This window comes from Lynx canadensis, chromosome B1 (assembly GCF_007474595.2).
Source record: "Lynx canadensis isolate LIC74 chromosome B1, mLynCan4.pri.v2, whole genome shotgun sequence".
Taxonomy (NCBI): Eukaryota; Metazoa; Chordata; class Mammalia; order Carnivora; family Felidae; genus Lynx; species Lynx canadensis.
The window spans coordinates 52434403-52456199 of record NC_044306.2 but is presented as its reverse complement, the minus strand read 5'-3'; the positions used below and the strand labels follow the sequence as shown (position 1 = coordinate 52456199).

General features: G+C 45.4%; 1 protein-coding gene across 7 annotated transcripts; it reads right to left on the bottom strand.

The window, feature by feature from the left end:
• Positions 1–555: 555 nt before the first annotated feature.
• LOC115512059 (L-threonine 3-dehydrogenase, mitochondrial) lies at positions 556–21018 on the bottom strand. Of its 7 annotated transcripts, none has more exons than XR_003968266.1 (11): positions 20928–21018; positions 10649–10847; positions 8549–8591; positions 8184–8254; positions 6285–6434; positions 6020–6192; positions 5092–5182; positions 2408–2677; positions 1670–1832; positions 1243–1281; positions 563–715 (listed from the first exon to the last, which is right to left on the bottom strand). XR_003968266.1 is itself a non-coding variant. In XM_030312708.1 (11 exons), the coding sequence occupies exons 4-11, from the start codon at positions 10830–10832 to the stop codon at positions 1693–1695; spliced, it is 1122 nt and encodes a 373-aa protein (XP_030168568.1). In that variant the 5' UTR covers positions 10833–10847; positions 14468–14537; positions 15898–16080; positions 17226–17330; the 3' UTR covers positions 1321–1692. The 7 variants fall into 7 exon arrangements, 6 of the variants coding, with proteins under 6 accessions (XP_030168573.1, XP_030168568.1, XP_030168572.1 ...); XM_030312708.1 differs by lacking the exons at positions 563–715; positions 1243–1281; positions 20928–21018 and adding exons at positions 14468–14537; positions 15898–16080; positions 17226–17330 and having other exon boundaries at positions 1321–1832; XM_030312713.1 differs by having other exon boundaries at positions 556–1281.
• Between the last annotated feature and the right edge of the window lie 779 nt (positions 21019–21797).

Sequence of the window (21797 nt, the reverse complement as noted above, 5' to 3'; positions counted from 1 at the left end):
TAGGGAAAAAAACTATATCAAAATAACTATTAAATAATTTAATTATTTATTTAAAAAAATTTTTTTTAACGTTTATTTATTTTTGAGACAGAGCATGAATGGGGGAGGGTCAGAGAGAGGGAGACACAGAATCTGAAACAGGCTCCAGGCTCTGAGCGGTCAGCACAGAGCCCAATGTGGGGCTCGAACTCACGGACTGCGAGATCATGACCTGAGCCGAAGTCAGCCGCTTAACCGACTGAGCCACCCAGGCGCCCCAATAATTCAATTATTTAGAAGTTCTCCAGTTAAAAGTTAAATAGATTTTAAATCCAGTTATACCTCCAAAAAAGTTCACACTTCTACCCTGCAGTTAAAAATACCAAATACAGGGGCACCTGGGTGGCTCAGTTGATTAAGCATCTGACATTGGCTCAGGTCACAATCTCACGGCTCATGAGTTCAAGCCCCACGTTGGGCTCTGTACTGACAGCTCAGAGCCTGGAGCCTGCTTCGGGTTCTGCGTCTCCCTCTCTCTCTCTCTGCCCCTTTCCCACTCACACTCTCTCTCTCTCTTTCTCAAAGATGAACATTAAAAAAAAAAATCCAAATACAAAACATTGACAGTAAGCACATAATAGAAATGTCTTTTAGTCCATGACAGCTATTGTCCAATATGCTCATGATTAATCTTGGAATTTCACTCTCCAGTAATTCCACAGGTATCCGGAGGTAGCTGGAAAAAAGTCAACCTGTATATATTTACATAGGAATTGCTTCAGAGGGTATAGAGCAGGTCTTCTGAAAGCTCAGCCTAAGTGTGTAACAAAAAGGCTATCACAAGAAAAGTTCTCTTTAGAAAATAGTGTTTGGACCTGGTCCAGCAGGCCATAGCTGGAATAGAATAACCAGTGGCCTTTTGAAATTCCCACCCCCATTTGTTGAGTCATCTGAAGGGATGGGGCCCAGAAACCTGAACATTGAGAGAAGCTCCTCGGGGAGATTGACAAGGCCAGGTGAGAGAACTACAGTCCTGGTAATCAACACTTAGCTCACGACTGGGAAGGTAATCAAAGTAGGAGGTGCTACCCATTATTAGTTAGGTCATCTTTGATACTCCTAATGTCCTACACATATGTCTTTTTACAGAAAAATAAATGAGAAGTGATAATTGTTGAAGAAGTATTAAAATCTCACGTATATTATGAACATGAATATGTCAAACATTTTTAAAGTCCTGATGGGATAGTAAAGTATACTTACAAATTAGGAGATCATCTTGGATAGTCTTTAAAATGTAATCTTTGGTCTCTAGTCAAGAGAATAATGGAGTCTTAGGAGTGATACGAAAATTAAATTTAATTAAAGACAAACATCACATACTTCCACCTTCCCCAAAATGGTCACTTCATCTTAATTAACCTAAATGGAAACTATTATGACTTAAGCCTTCATTCTGTGATATGCGTGTTTGGGCAAGTTTAGGCAAACAGCAAAGATTGAGAACTCCTACCACCAAACCTATAGCATTTTGAAAATGCAAAAGCCAACTTGATTCTCCAATCTGGCAATTCAATATGAGCTGCCAAAATTTCCTCCAATTAGTCCTTGCACTCCTGATAATCGAGGTTCCTTGGGGTATATAGCCTGGGGGTCATTATGGTTTTCCCTTGACAGCTGTCCAGGATACAGGAGTCCTCCCTTATGATTCTCTCAGTTAGCCTGGGCAACTCTGGTATCAGAGCCATGGAAGTTCAACATCGTCGTCACCAGCTCTGGAAGATCAAAGTCGTGTTTCCACCCCCAGTCTTTCCGAGCATTGCTGTCATCAAAATTCATCGGCCAACTATCCGCTAGGAAAAGACATGGAACAGAAACTTAAGTTACTCAGGCTCTAGATTTGCAAAAAGGTCTAGAACATTTTATATGAAGGTCTCCTGTACAAGGTACACCAAGGAAATTCACTCTTTGAAATTCTTCCTTTGAGCAGACCAGAGTGGCCATCATGTGCATTCACAGCCACCTTCTCTTAACATGCCTCCTGTCAGACACTGTGAATTGTGACACACTATGAAAATGTGACACGAAGTTGTAAGGTAGGAATCTTATACTCAAACAGTGCTCAAGGGCCACAGTGGCAGAGTCCCAGCATTGGAAACCCCAGGGATATTTTCTTACACTGTCTGCTTGTTTTACGTCTAAACTATAAAATGGCAAAATGCTGATAAGCTGTTTATTTGGAACAGAACTATTCCACCCCCTTTAGGTAGGATTTCCCCAAACTGTACCAACTGTTGGCTCAACAGCAGCTCCTTCTGCAGAAAGTGTCAGGCCCTCCTTATCCGCTGCGCTTTGTGTCCTCAGGGGACTCTCAGCCCAGACTGAAGCTTAACTTTGGTTGTCATGGGGTTTGCAACAATGTACCAACCTATGGCCTGTCGAACAGAATCCACATTGTACGTGATCTGGAATTCTGGTATGTGCTTGAGAAGCTCCTGGGCCAGGTCCTCAGGGGTGAAACTCATGGCATTGACATTGTAGGTCCTCATGGACAGGGACTCTGCCGGGGCCTCCATGACTTCCAGGGTAGCCCTGAGGCAATCATCAATATACATCATTGGGAGCCGCGTGCTGGATTTCAGGTTGCACTCAAATTTGCCATTCTTTACAGCATCGTGGAAGATCTGGACTGCATAGTCTGAAAGAGAATCCTGTCTGTGGGTCTTCTTAAAACAGTGAATGAACCTCTTGCATTAGGGCAGTGGTTCTCAGAAGCCTTAGTCTCAGAACTTCTTTATGCTCTTTTTTAAAAAAAAGTTTTTTTTTAACGTTTATTTATTTTTGAGAGAGAGAGAGAGAGTGCAAGCAGGGGAAGAGCAGAGAGACAGGGAGACACAGAATCCGAAGCAGGCTCCAGGCTCCAAGCTGTCAGCACAGAGTCTGACATGGGGCTCAAACCCCTGGACTGCGAGATCATGACCTGAGCTGAAGTCGGAGGCTCAACTGATTGAGCCCCCCAGGTGCCCCTGAGCATCCAACTCTTAAAAATGTTTTTTTTAATGTTTGTATTTATTTTGAGACAGAGAGAGACAGAGCATGAGCAGGGGAGGGGCAGAGAGAGAGAGAGAGAGAGAGAGAAAGAGAGGGAGACACAGAATCCGAAGCAGGCTCCAGGCTCTGAGCGGTCAGCACAGACCCCGATGCGGGGCTTGAACCCACAGACCATGAGATCATGGCCTGAGCCAAAGTTGGACGCTTAACTGACTGAGCCACCCAGGTGCCCCAGAACTTCTTTATGCTCTTAAACAACACTGAGGACCCCCCTCCAGGAGGTCTTATTAGTGGGAGTTACACCAGTACCTACCACACGAGAAATTAACTGAGAATTAAAAAAAATATTACTACATTTTAAAATGACAACAGGGGCGCCTGGGTGGCGCAGTCGGTTAAGCGTCCGACTTCAGCCAGGTCACGATCTCACGGTCCGTGAGTTTGAGCCCCGCGTCAGGCTCTGGGCTGATGGCTCAGAGCCTGGAGCCTGTTTCCGATTCTGTGTCTCCCTCTCTCTCGGCCCCTCCCCCATTCATGCTCTGTCTCTCTCTGTCCCAAAAATAAATAAACGTTGAAAAAAAAAAATTAAAAAAAAAAAATAAAATGACAATAAACCCATCACATGTTCATATATATATGATATTTTATATGAAGAACATATTTTCCAAACAAGAGAAAATTTAGGGAAAAAAATGGCATGTTTTACTCATTTGACAATCTCTCCACTGCTTGGTTTAGAAGGAGACAGCCGGGGTCTGCGGCCTACTTGTGCGTCCAGGCCACGGGCCACCACACATCACCCAGCCTTTTAAAAAAGTCCTCCGTGCCCTCATAGAAGGGAGTGAAAAAAGGGCAAACAACATCTTAGTACTGAGATGAAAACAGTTTTGACCTCTGAGACCCCCTGAAAAACACCAAAGATCCTGAGGGATTCCTAGGACAGGCACTGTATTAAGGCAAAAGCTTTTTCAAAAGTAACCCAAACCAAAATCTCCTTTAAAATCCCTCAGATTTTGTCAAGATTTATCTTTTATATTGTATCTCAGGACCCCTCATATAGGGGTTACTGAATATAATGCATGCTTGAGTCCAAATTAATTATAATAATACTTAAGCTCCTTTTAAAATGCATCTACTGGGGCGCCTGGGTGGCTCAGTCGGTGAAACGGCCGACTTCGGCTCGGGTCATGATCTCGCGGTCCGTGAGTTCAAGCCCCGCATCGGGCTCTGTGCTGACAGCTCGGAGCCTGGAGCCTGTTTCGGATTCTGTGTCTCCCTCTCTCTGACCCTCCCCTGTTCATGCTCTGTCTCTCTCTGTCTCAAAAATAAATATGAATGTTAAAAAAAAAAATAATTAAAAATAAATAAATAAAATGCATCTACTCCTGAAACCAATATTGCGCTGTATGCAAAAATTTTTTAAAAATCATAAAAAATAAAATAAAATATGCAATGCATACAGTCCATTTTCTGCATTAAGAAACAAAGCTCTTGGGGCGACTGGGTGGCTCAGTCAGTTAAGCATCCAACTTCGGCTCAGGTCATGATCTCAAGGTCTGTGAGTTCAAGCCCCACAAGCTCTGAGCTGTCAGTACTATTTCAGATTCTGTGTCTCCCTCTCTCTCTGCCCCTCTCCTGCTCACACTGTGTCTCTATCAAAAATAAATAAACATTAAAAAAAATTAAAAAATGGAAAAAAAAAAAAAAACCCAACCCTCTCTGCATGAAGAAACAAAGGCTGCATTAAAAAAAAAAAAAAAAAAAAAAAGGAGGCTATTTCCTGTTTGGTGTCTTCCTACATTGCGGGTGACAAATATGTCCTCACACCCGATCTGATTCCACCACTGTGGGTGGCCAATCCTGAGCTGGATTTGCAGCATCAGCATGAGCTGCCCTTAACAAGTTCAAGTCAAGAGGATTCCGTGAGTTTCTCAGATGCACCTCCCAGAGGGGATGTGGGACATCTGTGAGCACACAGCTAAAAGACGGCTGGTCCCTCACCTCTTCACAGCACTAAGAAAGACCTTCTCACATGGGACAGAAACAGAAAACAACACTTACCAGTTGTTCCTCCACCAGGCTGGGAGTCCGCAGAGATGATTCCAGGGTATCTCAGGCATCGGAAATCTAACCCATACCGGTAATGATAATACTAGAGAAAAGAGAAAAACTACTTTAAAACCAGTCTTTTCAATCAGAGCAAAGAAAACAAACAAACAAACAAAAAAAAAACGCTTTTTTTTGGTGAAAGATCTTTCCATGCAGTTCTATTAAAATATTCCTTAAGGAAAGGAGACTGTAGGATTTCTAAGAGTCACTCATTTTTCTTTAATAAATAATCCTGAGGTTTTTCTCTTCAAAAAATCATCACTCTGGTGACATATTAACACGGTAAATAATAAATCAGCCCGCACTAGGGGTTTCTGACTTTGTTTGGAAGCAAGTCACTGCTCATTGTCCTGAACAATTCTCCACGGGCATGTTCCTGCAATACAGCACTGGAAAGTGCAGGGGGTGGGGGGGCAGGGGGAGAGGAGAGCAATAACTGATATATCAGCTAAAGGAGCAAACACCAATTGACATTTGCTGTAGAGTTATAAAGACAACGATTATTTAAAAAACTAAAACCCAAAGTCATTTGACGTTCTCTAGAACACAAAGTTTTAAAATCACCTCCAGTAACTGCCAGTACCGGGAGCTTTTTGAAAGACTGGACCAGCACACAGAAGAGAGGCAGCAGTGGAGGAGAGAGTGCCATTTGAGAGGCCTCTAGGAAGGGCTGAGTGTTATCATGTGGCCAAGGGCTGAGGAGTTCTTCTGGAGCTATCAGGACTCACCACTTGGCAAACACAATCAGTTTAGGAGCACTTCTGGGGGCTGGGAAGGGGCGGGGGCAGGGAAAAGTCACCCCAAGGATGAATCAGCAAGTGTTGGAGGCAAAAACGAACAGAAAAGGCAACACGGAGTTATCTTGCCAAGCAATGCTTACTTCTCCCATGAGCTCCGCATGGACCTTGGACACCCCGTAGATAGTCCTGGGCCTCTGAATACAGATATCGGGAGTTGGATTCCGGGGAGAAGTAGGTCCAAAAGCTCCGATTGTGCTAGGCACAAACAATCGCAAATTGTGCTCTGCTGCAACATCCAGGACGTTATGCAATCCTGAAACGAACAGACATGGTCACAGTCTGAAAAGTCTCTTCCCGGTGAACTGAAAAAACTGGCAAACAGATCATTTGGGGCAAGAAACTTACCAGTGATATTTACGGCTCTGGCCAAGGACACGTTTGCTTCTCCAATGGCACTGAGCAAAGCGCTATAATGAAACAACCAGGTAATGCGGTTGTTTACCACGATCTCCCGAAGATTCTTGTAATCCAGAATGTCAGAATAAATAAATGGGCCTACGAGGAACACAGCAAGACCACAGATGCGCAAGTTTGGGGTTTAAAAAGCTAAGTGAACTTTCTCTTCCTCTCCTGTTGGCTTGTGAATTCCAGTAGGGTCAACTTGGTAACTAAACCACTTGGACAACATGCAGCATTTTTCTTATGAAAAGAGTAACAAACCCCTACCACCCCACAGGTACTAATAGCTAATGCTTACACAAGACCTACGCTTGCCAGGCACTGTCCTACGGGCTTTCTCTCTCTCTAGCTCTCCTACAGTTTTTCAGGGAGATACATTTTATCGAGGAGGAAACTGAGGCACAGAGAAGTAAGAACTAGTCAGGATGAAACAGAGAGCAAGTGGAAGAACTGGGGTCACAACCAGGCAGCCGGTTCCAGAGTTGGTGCCGTTAATACTACCCGACATGCACACAGTGATTTCACTCTGTTGAAAAGTTACCTATTTTAAAAGGAATATAAAAGTGGAGTTTTGAAAGAATATACAGCTTGGTAGAGAAGAACCATAAGCAGGAGTTCATCATACCCGGTCAGGCTGGAGGAAGAGCCAGTTTCGTTCAGTGGCAACTTCCCCCACGGCCCCCAGGGGCCACATGATAACACTCAACCCTTCCTAGAGGCCCCTCGAATGGCACCCTCTCCTCCATTGCTGCCTCTCTTCTGTGTACTGGTCTAGTCTTTCAGGCTCCCAGTACTGGCAGTTGGTGGAAATAATTTTCAAACTTGGTGTTATGGTAAGTACCGGTAAGCCAAATGCTGACGTGGAGCCACAAAGGACTCGCAGACATTATAAAAAGGTTTCCAAGGTAGGAGAAAACTTGAGTAGAGGAGTCTGGAGGCCTTGTGTGTATGCACAGCAATTTAAGAGCAAGCCTATGCAGAAATAGATTAATTTCTATTAATTTCTATAAATTTTTAAAGCTCCCTTTCCTCATTAGAGCACTTGATTTTTGTTTATTTTCCCTCTGAGCCAAGAAGTTAACTAAGCACTCAAAAAGGCAAGAATCAAAGTTTTTATTCCAAAAATACTATCCCAGATAACATCCAAAATATTCCAAAACTTTACTTCATGTTCAGAACTCTCCTGTTCTTGTAACACTTGAGCAAACAACAGCATCACTGCAGACATTTCCCAGAACTACTAGGGACAAATGTATGAGATTTTTATTCTATTTTATTTATTTATTCATTTGTTATTTTAATGTTTATTTTTGAGAGAGAGAGAGAGACAGAGAGAGACATAGAGCATGAGCAGGGGAGGGACAGAGAGAGAGGGAGACACAGAATCTGAAGCAGGCTCCAGGCTCTGAGCTGTCAGCACAGTCCCATGTGGACCTTGGACACCTCATAGATGATCTCAGGTGAGATCATGACCAGAGCCAAAGTTGGATGCTTAACTGACTGAGCCACCCAGGCATCCACAACATAGGAGATTTTTAATAGTGACACAACTCTGCCTCAAAAGTGCTTTCTTCCTTTCTTTTCTTTTTTTTTTTAAAGTAGGCTTTACTCCCAGCATGGAGCCCAACACGGTGCTTGAACTCACAACCCTGAGATCAAGACCTGAGCTGAGCTTGAGAGTTGGACACTTAACCAACTGAGCCACTCAGGCACCCCAATAATGCCTTTCTTTTCATCACAAGCCTGGTTATGAGCTGTTGTACACAGTGATTCCATGAACTGCCTCTCTAACTGGAATCTGAAAATCAAGAGATAAAACAAAAGCAAGACATATTGATCTCTTACCACCGTGGAAGATGTGATCTGGTGGTTTCCTTATGTCGGACAAAATCACATTGTCCTTCCCAAATCGTTTCCTGAAGGACAAAATCAAAACACATGAGTAGGTACATCTAGGATATAACTGGTCCGATGAAAACACTCAACAGGGAAAAGGACCAGCGTGGGAGAGGATGAGCCATGGACCTGTTACAAGTGTATGATGTTAAGAGGCAAAATAAAACGTATTCTAAACAGCCAGTTAGCTGGGACACCTTTAAAATGGTAAGGGGCAAGAAGGAAGAGAAAAATTAAATAATAAAATGGCACCAAAGGCAAGTTGTACATACTAAAGAATTCAGATTTTCAATCTTAGCTTTTTGGGCTCTTACCTCAAAAAGTTAGCAAGCCCCACTCCAAGCTGGCCAAGACCCCCTAGATGAAGAAGAAAAAAGTGGACCTTTAATCCAAATCTAACCGATTCAATTATTCCCAGAACACAATGACACACGACGACTATATGACAATCTCAGCTAATTAGGGAAAGTGCTAGTCTGACCTGACAGAACTAAATTACCTCCTCCAAGCTAAGACAGAGATCAATGCAGGTAACATTAGTTTCAGAGACAAAACTCTTCCCAGCATGGAGTAGTTGTGGGAAAGAAAGCAAGGGTGAAGGAAGAGAAAAATCACAAGAAAGCCGGACAACTTCCTAGCTCCCTGGACCAGGAATTGCCTCTCATTATTTGATGGGCTCTGATGCTTGTGTGCGACAGGTGCCAAGACATTCAAATATAAGGGTTTGAGATCAGCCTCCAGTGGGATTATCCAGAAGCCCATCCTCCAGCAGAACTGGGCTGACAGGAGAGGGGAAAAAGGGGACAAACCAGGAAGTCATCTGAAAAGGGGGCAAACATCTGAATCGACAAGGAGCTATGAAGAAAATTAAAAATGTATCTTAGAGCTTCCTGATTAGAGGCTTAAAAATGCCACTGACGGGGGCGCCTGGGTGGCTTAGTCTGTTGAGCGTCGGACTCTTGATCTTGGCTCGGGTCATGATCTCACGGTTTGTGACTTCAAGCCCTGTGTTGGGTTCTGTGCTGACAGCACAAAGCCTGCTTGGGATTCTCTCTCTCCCTCTCTCTCTGCCCCTCCTCTGCTTGCGTGCATGCTCGCTCACTCTCAGAAGTAAATAAACATTGAAAACAAAATATGCTATTGACAGAAGTGGGAGAGGTTGGGGCTATGGGTACATTTGGGGGAATGTGACAGCAAATTCCATCTGAGAGAAATAAACGAGGTGGAGAGATACAGAAAGTGGGGTTTCCTGTAAGCACTTGTTACCGTGGGACTAGAGCCAAGCCCACTAACATCACCACTGGGTTCTAGAAGATGCTCTGTTGGTGGAGGCAGGAAGGAGTAAACCAGAGAAGCAGGTAAACCAGGGAGGACAGTGCAGCGGGGAACTGACTACACCTGAAGTCAGTCTCCAGCAGGAGAAGAGGCAGCGGCAGTGACAGAAACACACACACACACACAGTGTGAAGAAGGTAGGAAGCCAAGGGAAGACAATCTGGCAGGAAGGAGGAAATAAAGCGTGCCCGTCAAATCGGAGGTGGGCTTGGGGGGGCTGGAAGGACGCAGAGCGCCCTGTGAAGCCCAGAGCGAGGAGCGTACATCAGGGGCTGGGTGTACACGAGGCCCGGAGCACAGGGAGTGAGTGCAGCGGCAAGATCAACAACGTTGTGCGATGTTGGCAACGGGTTCCTCAGGCCCTGACCTGCCTTCTCTGTTGCCCACACACAAACACGCAGCAGCTGCTTGGGACAGGTGACGCCAGGTTCAGGTTGAGGGGTCTGGCCAAGAAAAGCTGTGCCTGATGCACAGTCCATGCCCCAGTCCCTGCATATGACCTATCTGTGAGCCCTCGCCCCCCAGGCCATCCCAGCAGACAAGGACACCGGAGCTCCACAGCAGCTTCTTGGCCCCCAGGTCCCTCTATCCTCCCTTCAGACCATAAAAAATTACAACAAGGAGGGGCACCTGGGTGGCTCAGTTGGTTAAGCATCGGACTCTTGATTTCGGCTCAGGTCATGATCTCGCAGTTCATGGGATTGAGTCCCCCATTGCACACTTCGCTGATAGTACGTAGCCTGCTTGAGATTCTCTCTCCCTCTTTCTCTGCCTCTCCCCTGCTCGTGCGCTCCCCACCCCCTTTCTCTCAAAATAAATAAACAAACATTAAAAAAAAAAAAAAGATTGTGACAAGAAAATGAAGCACCGGCAACCGTGACAAAATAAGGATTTGGGGCTTGCAAGATTCTGGAGGAAGCCAATAGCAGAACAGGTAGTTTCTGATGAATATGTTAGCTGGTGACATGGCAGACCTTCCAAACACAAAGTCACACAGAGACAGCACAGAAAAGAAAATAAGAATCAAGTTTCAAATGTGGAAAAAAGAAACAAAAAACAAGAACAAAAAACACCCCAACCTGTAATTAAGACGCGTGGCTGGTCTGTTCCAGAGAAAGAGGAAGAGTAGAAGTTGGCATCTGCTGGAATTTGCCGAGGGGAGGTGCCCAGAAACCGGGCCAGCGGGGCAGAGGTCCAGCAGCCACAGGCTGGTCTCCCCGGCATCTGGCCCACAACCTGCCGCAGCATCCTGGCGACCGGCATCGCTCTTCAAATACCCTGCAGTAATAAAGGAGCAGAGCTCACTACACAATCTTCTATTCTCCCAACGCGTCCAGACTCAAGCTCTTTAACTGAAATGAACACTAAGATTGTCAGCTCATGACCCAAAAACCGTTTGGAGTCGTGAACTGAACTAAAGAGGCTACCGAGTGGGAAGCCGGTCAAGAGCCTGCCATGAGCCGTGCTCTGTGAAAAGGGCATCAAACACTGTAGGCAAACAAAAGCCGGGCAGAGATTTAGAACTGAAATCGCACAATGCGGACATCAATGGCATCTAATGGTCACAGTGGAGGTGACCGTATATACAGCCAGAAACACCAAGTCAGTGGATTCCAGTGAAGCCTTCAAATCTTTACAACTGTTACCAGTCTGTCCACGCACCATCACAAGGCACAAACAGGTCCCAGGTTTCATAAGCCAGTGCCCTGTAGATCTTGTGCTAACACTCAGATGTTACCTTCAGAATGAACCAGACTAGAAAAGCAGATGGTTAAGATAAAAAGGCCCTTGGCGATATTTAATAAGCTGTAACTACTTTGTTTACTGCCATCTCCTTAGAAAGGATCATTTAGAAAAGTCATTTTTGGGGCACGTGGGTGGTTCAGTCAGTTAAGCATCTGACTCTTCTCTCAGCTCAGGTCATGATCTCATGGTTCGTGAGTTCCCACCCTGCGTCGGGCTCTACACGGACAGTGCTGAGCCTGCTCGGGACTCTCAGTCTCTCTCTCAAAAACAGATGAATAAACAACAACAACGACAACAAAAAAGCCATCTTCTCCTTTCCTTCCAGATCACGTACATTTTAGTCTCCCTCCTCTTCCTCACCAGTTTTATTGCTTACTGACCATGAAATCAGTTCTGGCCTTAGGAGGCCAAGATGGTCCAATCATACATGGCTTGAGACCAGATCCGCATGCAGGGCTTCCATTTTCCTGATTCCATGCCCTGCACCCAGACAAGCATGTCACAAGAGTAAATCAGAGCTACCCCGCTTGCTCTGCTGGTTCCGACCCTCTAAAGTCAGGCCTACCGCACTCTGCACACAGCCCTGTGGCTTCCACAGTAAGCTTTCCAACAGAGCTGGGAGATAAAGCTTCAGAGCCAATCCTGCTGGCCTGCCCCGTTACAAAGAGCTGACAAGATCTCCACCACCTGTTTTGCATCATACAAGGAGAAAAGGTAGATGCCAGTTTTAGATCTGACCTTGGCCAGCTACCACGCTCTGCTCAGCGCCTTGAGGCAGGAACAGTAACACAGCCCTTCAAAGCACGGGGGCCCTTAGTCCCAGCCAACTTTGCCAAACAAGCAGAGGAGAGCCTTCTGCTGGAGCCTCTCTAGCTTGCTGTGGGGGTGGTCAGGACTGGACAAAAGGCCCCCCCTCCTCTGGACTGCATTACAGGAAAGGCCCAAGCATCTCAGAAAGACCTTTGTTTGGAGAAATCATCCTTTTAGTCATGGTTGTCACCCGACACCAGGTAAGAACAGGATTCTTTTTCTTCTTCTTTTTTTTTTTTTGCGGGGCCGGGTTCGGAGGCAGGGTGGAGTAAATTGTAATTTTTTTTAAATTGGAAACCAAACACACAACTTGGAATGGATTCGAGGCAAACTGTGCCATAGCACTTTAAGTGGCTACACAAAATTTAAAAAGCAAGTGGGGCGCCTGTGTGGCTGAGTGGGTTAAACATCTCTTGATTTCTGCTCAGGTCACGATCCCAGTGTCACAGGATGGAGCCTGGCGTTTGACTCCAGGCTGAGCGTGGAGCCTGCTTAAGATTCTCCCCCGCCTCCTCTCGCTCATTAAAAAAAAAACAAAAACAAAAAAAAACGCTCTTCAAAAAGTAAGGAGCTATCAAAAAAATGTTTCTAGTATGGGACCAGTAGTGCAAGAAACAGCGTGTGAATACCTGGATAATACACCCATTTTGCAATAGTGCAATGCTCAAGTACATATTGCTGACTGTCCATACTCCACACTGAGTCTTGGCTCCTCACTTCTACAACATGCTGACATTTCCTAAAGAAAACTACTTAAAAAAAAGGCATAACCCAGATCTTTCCTCCTTTGACCCACTCCATCTCAGTTTAGGTGTTCAGAAGGGCCTAGATTAATCCAGAGGCAGCCGCATGCCACATGTGACTAGATCAGTTTTCTCAAGGTTTCAGGACCATGACAGTAAGATAAGGGAAGGAAACACGGTGGAATGAACTCCTAATTGCTATACATGCATATTGTTGGACAGCAGGGGGAAACCTTTTACAGACAAGTTACCAAAAAAAGGCAAATAACTTGGAACACATTGTGCAGTATCTGCACATTGCTGTCACTGTGTGTACGAACTCCTCATAGTTGGACTGAATATCTGCTTCCCTGATCGTTTTATCAGCCTACCATCTGCTCACTTTTCCACCAAATTTGTCATCACATGGCCAAGCCCTGCACTCACATAGCCATTGCCATCCTTAACAAACACGTGGACTGCTTCTCCAATTTCTTCTTCACTGTGCCTTTCATTTTTTTTTTTTTTTTTGCCATCATTGTCAGAAATTCCAGGAGGTCAAGTGTGTCCTTATCATCAGCATCCACTTCACTGATCGTGTTCTGTACTCTGCTTCTGGGAGATTCTGCCCAAGAGACCCGGTTACAGTCCCCAATGCTTCTGTTGTTATGGTTCCATCACCATCCTTGCCAAATGGTGGAAAAGCTTCTTGGGATTCTGCCGTCTGCTCCTTGGTGCTGCATGCTGGTCTCTGAGACCAGCAAATAATGGATGGCTAGTTGAAAAAGGTGGGTTTGTTTCTTTTTTTTAATGTTTATTTTTGAGAGAGAGAGAGAGAGAGAGAGAGAGACCCCAAGTGGGGGAGAGGCAGAGAGGAAGGGATACAAAGAATCCAAAGCAGACTCCAGGCTCTGAGCTGTCAGCACAAAGCCTGACAGGGGGCTCAAACTCACGAACCTCGAGATCATGACCTGAGCCAAAGTTGGACGCTTAACCAACTGAGCCACCCAGGCGCCTCTAGTTTTTCCTCTTTTAAGGTTAAAGAAGGGGTGTCTGGGTGGCTTAGCTGGTTAAGCTTCCAACTTCGGCTCAGGTCATGAGCCTGCGGTTCATAAGTCAGAGCCATGGGCTGGGCTCTCTGCTGTCAGCTCTGAGCCAGCTTCGGTTCCTGTCCCCCATTCTCTCTGCCCCTCCCCCCCCAAAAATAAACCTTAAAGAAATGAAAATAAAGGTTAAACAGACTGAAGTCAGGGAAAAAGCAAACCTTGAAGATACAAAAGACTTGCGACTCCATTCATCTCTTTCCCCACAAGGAGAAAGCATGGAGGAGGCTCACATTCTTAAACGAATATAAAGCATTTTAGGTTAACAACGTGGACAATTCATAACTGAGTTGGTTCTTCTTATCTCACTACTACTAACAGCTAACATTTGAAACTCGCACTCCCACTATATGCCACAGGCCAGGGAGTCAACCAGTTAGTTCTTAAACACCAAGCCACAGTACTGTCGCCATCATGGGACTGCTCTGATTAATCATGCATGGGCACTGAAAACAAAACTGCCAACCATCTATAGCATGTCGCTTTTCCAAGTCAAGATTATCACCTCGCTACTTACGGCCAAGTTCAATCTCATAGTCTTAAGGCAGCAATTCTCAGGTTTTCTGGTCTCAGGACCCCTTTACATTCTTAAAAATTGAAGACGAAAAAGAGCTTTTGTTTATGTGGGTTACATCGGACAACGTTTGTTGTGTTAGAAAGCAAAATCGAGAAACGTTTACCATAAAATTCACTTAAAACCAATAAACAGATAAACATATTTTTATGAAAATAACCACATTTTTTAAAAAAACCTAGTGAGAAGAGTGCCACTGTTTACATTTTGTACATCTTTGTTGTTTGCCTTAATGGAAAACAGCTGGATTCTCACACATGCTTCTGCACCCCATCTGTGACTTAAATTGAAGTATGTATAGAAAACTCCAGCACACGGCAAAAGAATGGGGAAAGGGAGCAGTGTTTTAAAAGCCTTTTCAAGGGTGCCTGGGTGCCTCAGTCAGTGAAGCATCAGACTGTTGATTTTGGCTCAGGCCACGAGAGTATAGTGAGTTCAAGCCCCACGTTGGGCTCTGAGCTGGCAGTGCAGGGCCTGCCTGGGATTCTCTCCCTCTCTCTGCCTCTCCCGACTCGGTGCTGTCTCTCTCTCTCAAATAAATAAATAAAACTTAAAAAAATAAAATAAATAAAAGGCTTTTCAGAGAATTCTGGATACTCATCTTTGCTATCCCAAACTCAACACATGGTAGTTTCTTAAACGTTACCTGCAAAGTAGAATCTGAAGCCATTATCAATGCACCCCATTACATTAAAACCCACTGGTCTATCTAGTGCTTTGAATGGATCCTTTACCCCTGAATGATTTTGTAATCTCATATACTGGATCAGCAAGTTAAGCAGGGCTTCTAAATGTTAACACACTTCACTATACAATATCAACAAGTCACACTGATCTCATCAGAAAACTTCTAAATACTGGGAAGCTATCAAGCTCGCAGTGGTGGATACAAGTTACTTGGCAACAAACACCATTAGCTGTTTTCTTGAATTGACAAGCTCACTTGGTTCATTTTTTTAGAAAATGTATTCCAGGGGCGCCTGGGTGGCTCAGTTGATTAAGGGCCCATCTTCGGCTCAGGTCATGATCTCATGGTTTGTGAGTTCAAGCCTCGCATTGGGCTCGCTGCTGTCATTGGGGAGCCCACTTCGGATCCTCTGTCCCCCTCTCTCTGCCCTCCTCCCCCGCTTGCACTCACACACTTTTTTTTTTTAATGTTTATTTTTGGGAGAGAGAAAGAAAATGCATTCCAACCATCCAAGTATGAATAACCCTAGATTTTCAGTTATTCATTGAAACAAAAATAATTTTCCATTAAAAACAAAGTGGGGGGGGTGGGGAAGGAGGGTGGTTCACCTCACAATTCAATCATTCAGGTGCTTTACCTCAAGTAAGCCGTCCCACCTCGACATAGAACAGGTGCATCCACTTACCACATGGCATCCTAAAAAGATAGGTCCTCCGGGGTCAAGATTTAATAAAGCTTCACATTTTTACTATTATATAAAGGGCATTCGTAAGTAAATCTGGCAAATTTTTCTTTTCTTTTCTATTTTTTTATTGAAAGCCCACGAAGAAGACCATCTACTGGTCGTTTGATGCCACGGCCTTGATTCCTGTAAAGGCACCAGTAGTTTTAGTCAACACTGTTTCTGCCCCAGCAGTGCAAATTCAATGCAGTCATCCCCAGATAAAGCCTGAAATTTAAAAGTGTTCTTCTATGCTGAATACTTTGGCACCACTTGTATTTGCTGTCAAGCACCTCCTGAAAAGATGCTCTCTGGTGAGCGGTTTGGTGCTGATACCAAAGGAATACAAACAAAATGACAAATCTAGCCAAGGCTGCTAGTTCTTCCATTGATTTGTAAGGTAAAATTCACTTCTGTTAAGATACTAACGCGGTCTTCATGTGTGCAGCGAAAGTTTTAATTTGACAAGCTTCTGTATTATTAGAAAGTGACAGTGCTAATGATTCCTTTCAATGCTTTTTCATCCCAACAAGGCTTTATTGTGTTTCTCCAGCCACCGCAACTGGATAACCTAGCCTGCCCGAAGCTTCAATAGCTTTTTCGTTGCTAGTTTGGAAAGCTGTGACAAATCATTTCTGGCTTTTAAAGAGCTCATCATAGCTACATTTAAGCCATTCAATTCATTTTTTTCTTTAGAGGACTCTGCATGGTTGATCTCAGAATAATGCTACTGGTACCATAATATTATTCAAAAAAGGTTCTGCTGCATAAGACATATAATGTAAATTTCTAACATATGTAAAACTGACACAATCTGTCACATTTTTACGTCTTTTTTAGTTCTGTCTACTTCTCTGGAGTAAATTCCTCCCTTCCATTATTCAGACAATTTTGATAGATCATTTCATTTTTTTCCCCCAGCTTTTATAGACATGAATGGTACATTTTTGAGTAGAAAAAAATCAAGTTTTCTAATATCTTCCTGTTTAGCCAACAATCTATCCTTATATATAAAAAATATATAAATATCCTTTATTTTAGAATAATTTTATAGCATTTAAAAATTTAGAAAAGTTTTCAAATCAAGACTACAAAGCATACTTACTTTTTGTGGGTTTTTTTTCCATATATGCAAAACTTAGAGATTTCAAAGTAATGACTTAATAAAAGAAAACGAGGTCACAGAGGTGATTGTAGGTATAACTGGATAGCTAGTAAGCATGTAGTAGAAGTACTAAAAATAAACTGAGTTTATCTCTGAAAACACATATTTATACTCCAAGCCTACTTACCCTTAGAAAGTTCTAGAAACATGAGATTCTAGAAGACACAAGCACACATTTCATTAGCCATCAGAGGAAAGGCTCATCACAAGTCATGGAGATTCCCACTGTATGCTTGTCAGAGAAAGAATGAAAATGGCGAATAACATCTCAGTCTTATTTTTAAAACAGTTTGACCTCATAGACCCTAAAATCTGTCTCATACTTTGAGGAGAGCTGCTCTAAAGTAAAATTTGCCTTGCCAACCTAGTTATTAAATGTATAAAGGGAAACCATCAAAGATTCTCTGTCCCTCTTTAAAGATCAGATTATAGTCCGTAGACTCTCTCCCAAGCACCTTGTTTACTTTAACTGCAAAGGGATGAAAAAGAAAAAGGTCAACAACAGACTCCTCCCCAGAAATAATGAAGTGCCTCCCGAACCCAGGCCTCTCCAGGGTGGTTACTATACCACTTTTCCCATCTCCTGGCATGTACCCTATCTGCATGAACCACAGAACTCTAAGACAGCAGTGACATCAGGAAGAGAGTGGGGGTGATACAGATAAAGACTCAGAGCTCAAGTGGCTTTGGTCATTGTACAGATATGGCAGGGCTAGTTAAGGAATTAAGGAGAATAGTACTGAGGTCTCTAATTTGTGCTACAGTAAGAATGGGCTCCCTGGAGAAGCAGATCGGGTGAGAAGACAAGGAGTTTGGATTTGGACATGTTGGTTTTCGGTGCCAGGAGACAATATGGCTGTCTCTCTCATAAAGTTGTGAGTGCTTATGAGCAGTTCCTAGGAGTACCTGATGTATGTCAGTACTCACCAAACACCGTGTGGAACAGATAGACCGGAAGGAGAAAACAGGAAATATCAAGGGTTTGTCTACACCACACAAAAAATACAGAATGCCCCTGTTCTCTGAAAAAAATTACTTCAGTTTCTCAGGGGAAAAACTTACTTCACTTGTGATTGCTCTGAAGATAGATAATTCTGTTTCAGGAATATTAAAAGAAACTCTAAATTGAAACACTTCAGTCCAACAAAATAGGCCTTTTCCTTGAGGGTACACCATCAATTTCCCTTCATGTGCTTGTTGCCTTGTGATCTCCTTCGATTCTAGCCCTAATCATTCTTAGCCATGGAGATAGTAACTAAGAACTATTAAGTCATATCTCCAGCACTAACGCATGAAGGTAAAAGTATCCAGCCACTGACAGATGAATGGATAGACAAAATGTGGTATATACACACAACAGTATATTATTCAGCCTTGAAAAAGGAGATTGTGCCACATGCCACAACATGGATAAACCCCCAGAACATGCCAAACGGATGAGTCAGTCACAAAAGGCCAAATACAGTATGACTCCACTCTTACGAGTTCCACAAGGTATCGAAAGTAATGAAGATCACAGAAAAAGGAAGTAGAAAGGTAGTTGCCAAGGAGTGGGGGATAACGGGGAAGGAATATCAGTGTTTAATTAATTGACATGCTTTCAGTTTTCTGAGATGAAAAAAGTTCTACAGATCTGTTGCACAGTAACATGGATATACTTAATACCACTGAATTGTACATTTAAAAATGGTTAACGTGGTAAATTTTACATTATGCGATTGCAACCACAATTTAAAATAAAATTTAAATTCATTTTTTAAAAAAATGTTTATAGGGGCGCCTGGGTGGCGCAGTCGGTTAAGCGGCCGACTTCAGCCAGGTCACGATCTCGCGGTCCGTGAGTTCGAGCCCCGAGTCAGGCTCTGGGCTGATGGCTCGGAGCCTGGAGCCTGTTTCCGATTCTGTGTCTCCCTCTCTCTCTGCCCCTCCCCCGTTCATGCTCTGTCTCTCTCTGTCCCAAAAATAAATAAAACGTTGAAAAAAAAAATTTAAAAAAATGTTTATAAACAAGTTGAGAGGGAGCACTGTGTGCAAGCGGGGGAGGGGTAGAGAGAGAATCCCAAACAGGGTCTGGGAGCCTGACACCGGGCTGGATCTCACCAACCCTGAGATCATGACCTGAGCCGAAAGTAAGAGTCCAGCGCTTAACCAACTGAGCCATCTAGGCACCCCTAAATGCACTTTTAGAAAAAGTTTCCAGCACCAACAAATGGTCTGCACAGACATATGTTGCTGAGGAGCTAGAAAATTTGCCCAGTAGAGATCAATGCTGTCTCCAGAGACCTAACAGCTCAGTTGGTGCCTACCAAACTCCAGTCTCACCCAAACTCCCAAGCCCTTTTCCCACTTAACTCCCCAATTTGTTCTCCTCCCTCTGCTGAAACCTCTTGTGTTCTACCGGCTTCATCTTTTCTCCCAGTCTCAGGTGTCTCCAGGACCCACCGGTTGCTCCCAACCTTCATTCCCTACTCCTCAAAGTGGGGCTTCCTAACCCTGCAATCGGTGAAACTGCTTTCAAGGAAGATGTGCCCTAGCCTAGTGGACGATTACTTTCTTTGCTCCAGTAAACTGCTGACCACGCCCACCTTCACTTCTCCCTCTTAGCCTGTTTTAAGGACCAATAACACTTATAAAACACATGCAAGGCAATCTCTCCTTTCAATCTTCCGGTTGACTAAATAATACTAAATGTGTACTCTTAACAGTACCGACCCAAAGAAAAACCAGGCACCTCATAACTACTGACCATTGATCAAACACCTGCTTTCCTGAACTCTTACTGAACCCTCACGGTAACCCTGAAGCTGACATCTTTTCTCCGTTTGGCAGGATGAATTGACCTGTCCGAGGTCAGGCAAATACTAACCACCAAGAAGGGGTAGGAAACCAGATTCGTTGAGTCTCAAACGCTCCTTCCCACCATCCCTACTCTTCTCCTACAAGAAAAGAGATGCGATCAGGTACCCAAGAAGACGACAAAGAGGAACATCCCCGTGGTCGCGCAGAAGGTACCCTCCACATGCCCCCCCAAGCCCCCTCCAATGCGGTTCCTCTGCGCCCCTCCCTAGGAGGACACCCGAGCAGCCTAAGGGGTTCAGGATACCGCCAACTCTCTCGCTCTCTTTGCCAAACTTCAAGTTTCCTCAGTTTTAGAAAGGGGAAAATGATGGGACCACCACACTAGATTACTGAGAGGATTTAATGGAGCAATCTAGTTAGAGCACTTAGCCACACTGCTAAACGCAAAGACTCCATCAACGAGCTGGTAAAATCTGGACTTACTGTGGGGATGAGCCGAAAGCCAGAAATGGTCTAGAAAAAAATGCCAGAGTTTTAAAAAGCATGAGATACAGAGGGTCTCAGAGGGCAGTCCGGCTCTGAAGAGCGGGTGTCCTCCTCCCATGCACACTTGCCGGGGAGAGGGGACCCAAGAAGACGCGGGGGGTGAGCCGCACACGGGTCTCCCGACCTCAGCCTGGCTCCCGGGGAAAAGGGTGTGGGGTCCCATCCTCCCTGGGAGTTGACCGGGTAAACCGGTTTTACGAGAACAGCCGCGCCTATCTCTATTCCTTGGTGGAGGTTGCCCTTGCAAAGTGGAAGGGGTCGGGGGTCGCGTCCGGTTGACCGAGCGGCTCCCAGTCCACCCCCGCCCCCGGGCCCGGGCTCCCGGCTCCCAGCTCCGCGGCGACGGCTGGAGACCCGCGCTCACGGCCGGGTCACATCGATCGGAGTCCCAACGGGAGCCGGGGAAGGAGGGGGGCGGGGGGCGGTGGTGGATCTGCTCCTGGGTACAGCCGCCGGGGTAGCGTCCGGCCACCTCCGCACTGACCTTCCGAAGGAGCCTCCCAGAGATGCTGAGCTGCGAGAGCCCACGCTGCAGCAGCACGTGGCCTGAGATCCTAGCGCCGCGAGCGGAAACCCGAGCGCCTTTATCCTCTCTGCGCCCGAACCCGCCCCTCCGCTCACCAATCCCTTTCTTCAGCCCGCGCCCGGGCGGCGGCTCCAGGTCAGCAAGGGGCCGGGGTGCGGGAGGGGTGTGTGCGGAGGGAGGGCTCCCGTTGCCTTGGCAACCCTCCCCCGCCAGTATAGGCCTCCGCCTCCGACCGACCCGGTGGAGAATTAAGCCACTGCGAGCGACGCGCGCGGTGTACCGGGCTTCGGCGGTGCCAGCCTGCCAGCCTTCACGGGGCACCTTCAGGGTGCCGGCAGCTCTGCGAGGGCGTCCCACTACACGGAAATCGGCCCCGCCGTACGCCTGAGAACCGGCTCGGGCTGCTGTTGAGCGGCTCCGCAGGGAACCTGGGGATGAAGGCGGGACGCCGAAGAGGAAGCTGGAAGGATTGGCTCAGGAAATACCCCGGGACCCGGAGACAGGAGACCTGGTATGGGAAGACCCTGAGCGAGTCATTTCATCTTGGTTTCCCACATGGGAAACATCAATGTCAAAGTAGATGGCCCCCAAGGCCACGGACCAGCAGAGTCAGCATCACCTGGGAACTTGTTAGACACGAAAATCCGGGGCCCCATCCCAGACTTGCAGAGTCCTGATCTCTGGGGGCGGGGTCCCGCCAGCTGTGTTTTAACAAGTCCTCCAGGTGATGCTCATGCGCGCTAAAGTTGGAGAAGCGCTGGTCTCAGGCCCCAGTTCTCAGACTTCGCTGCCTGTTAGAATCACCTGGGAGTTTTTGACTCTCCCAAT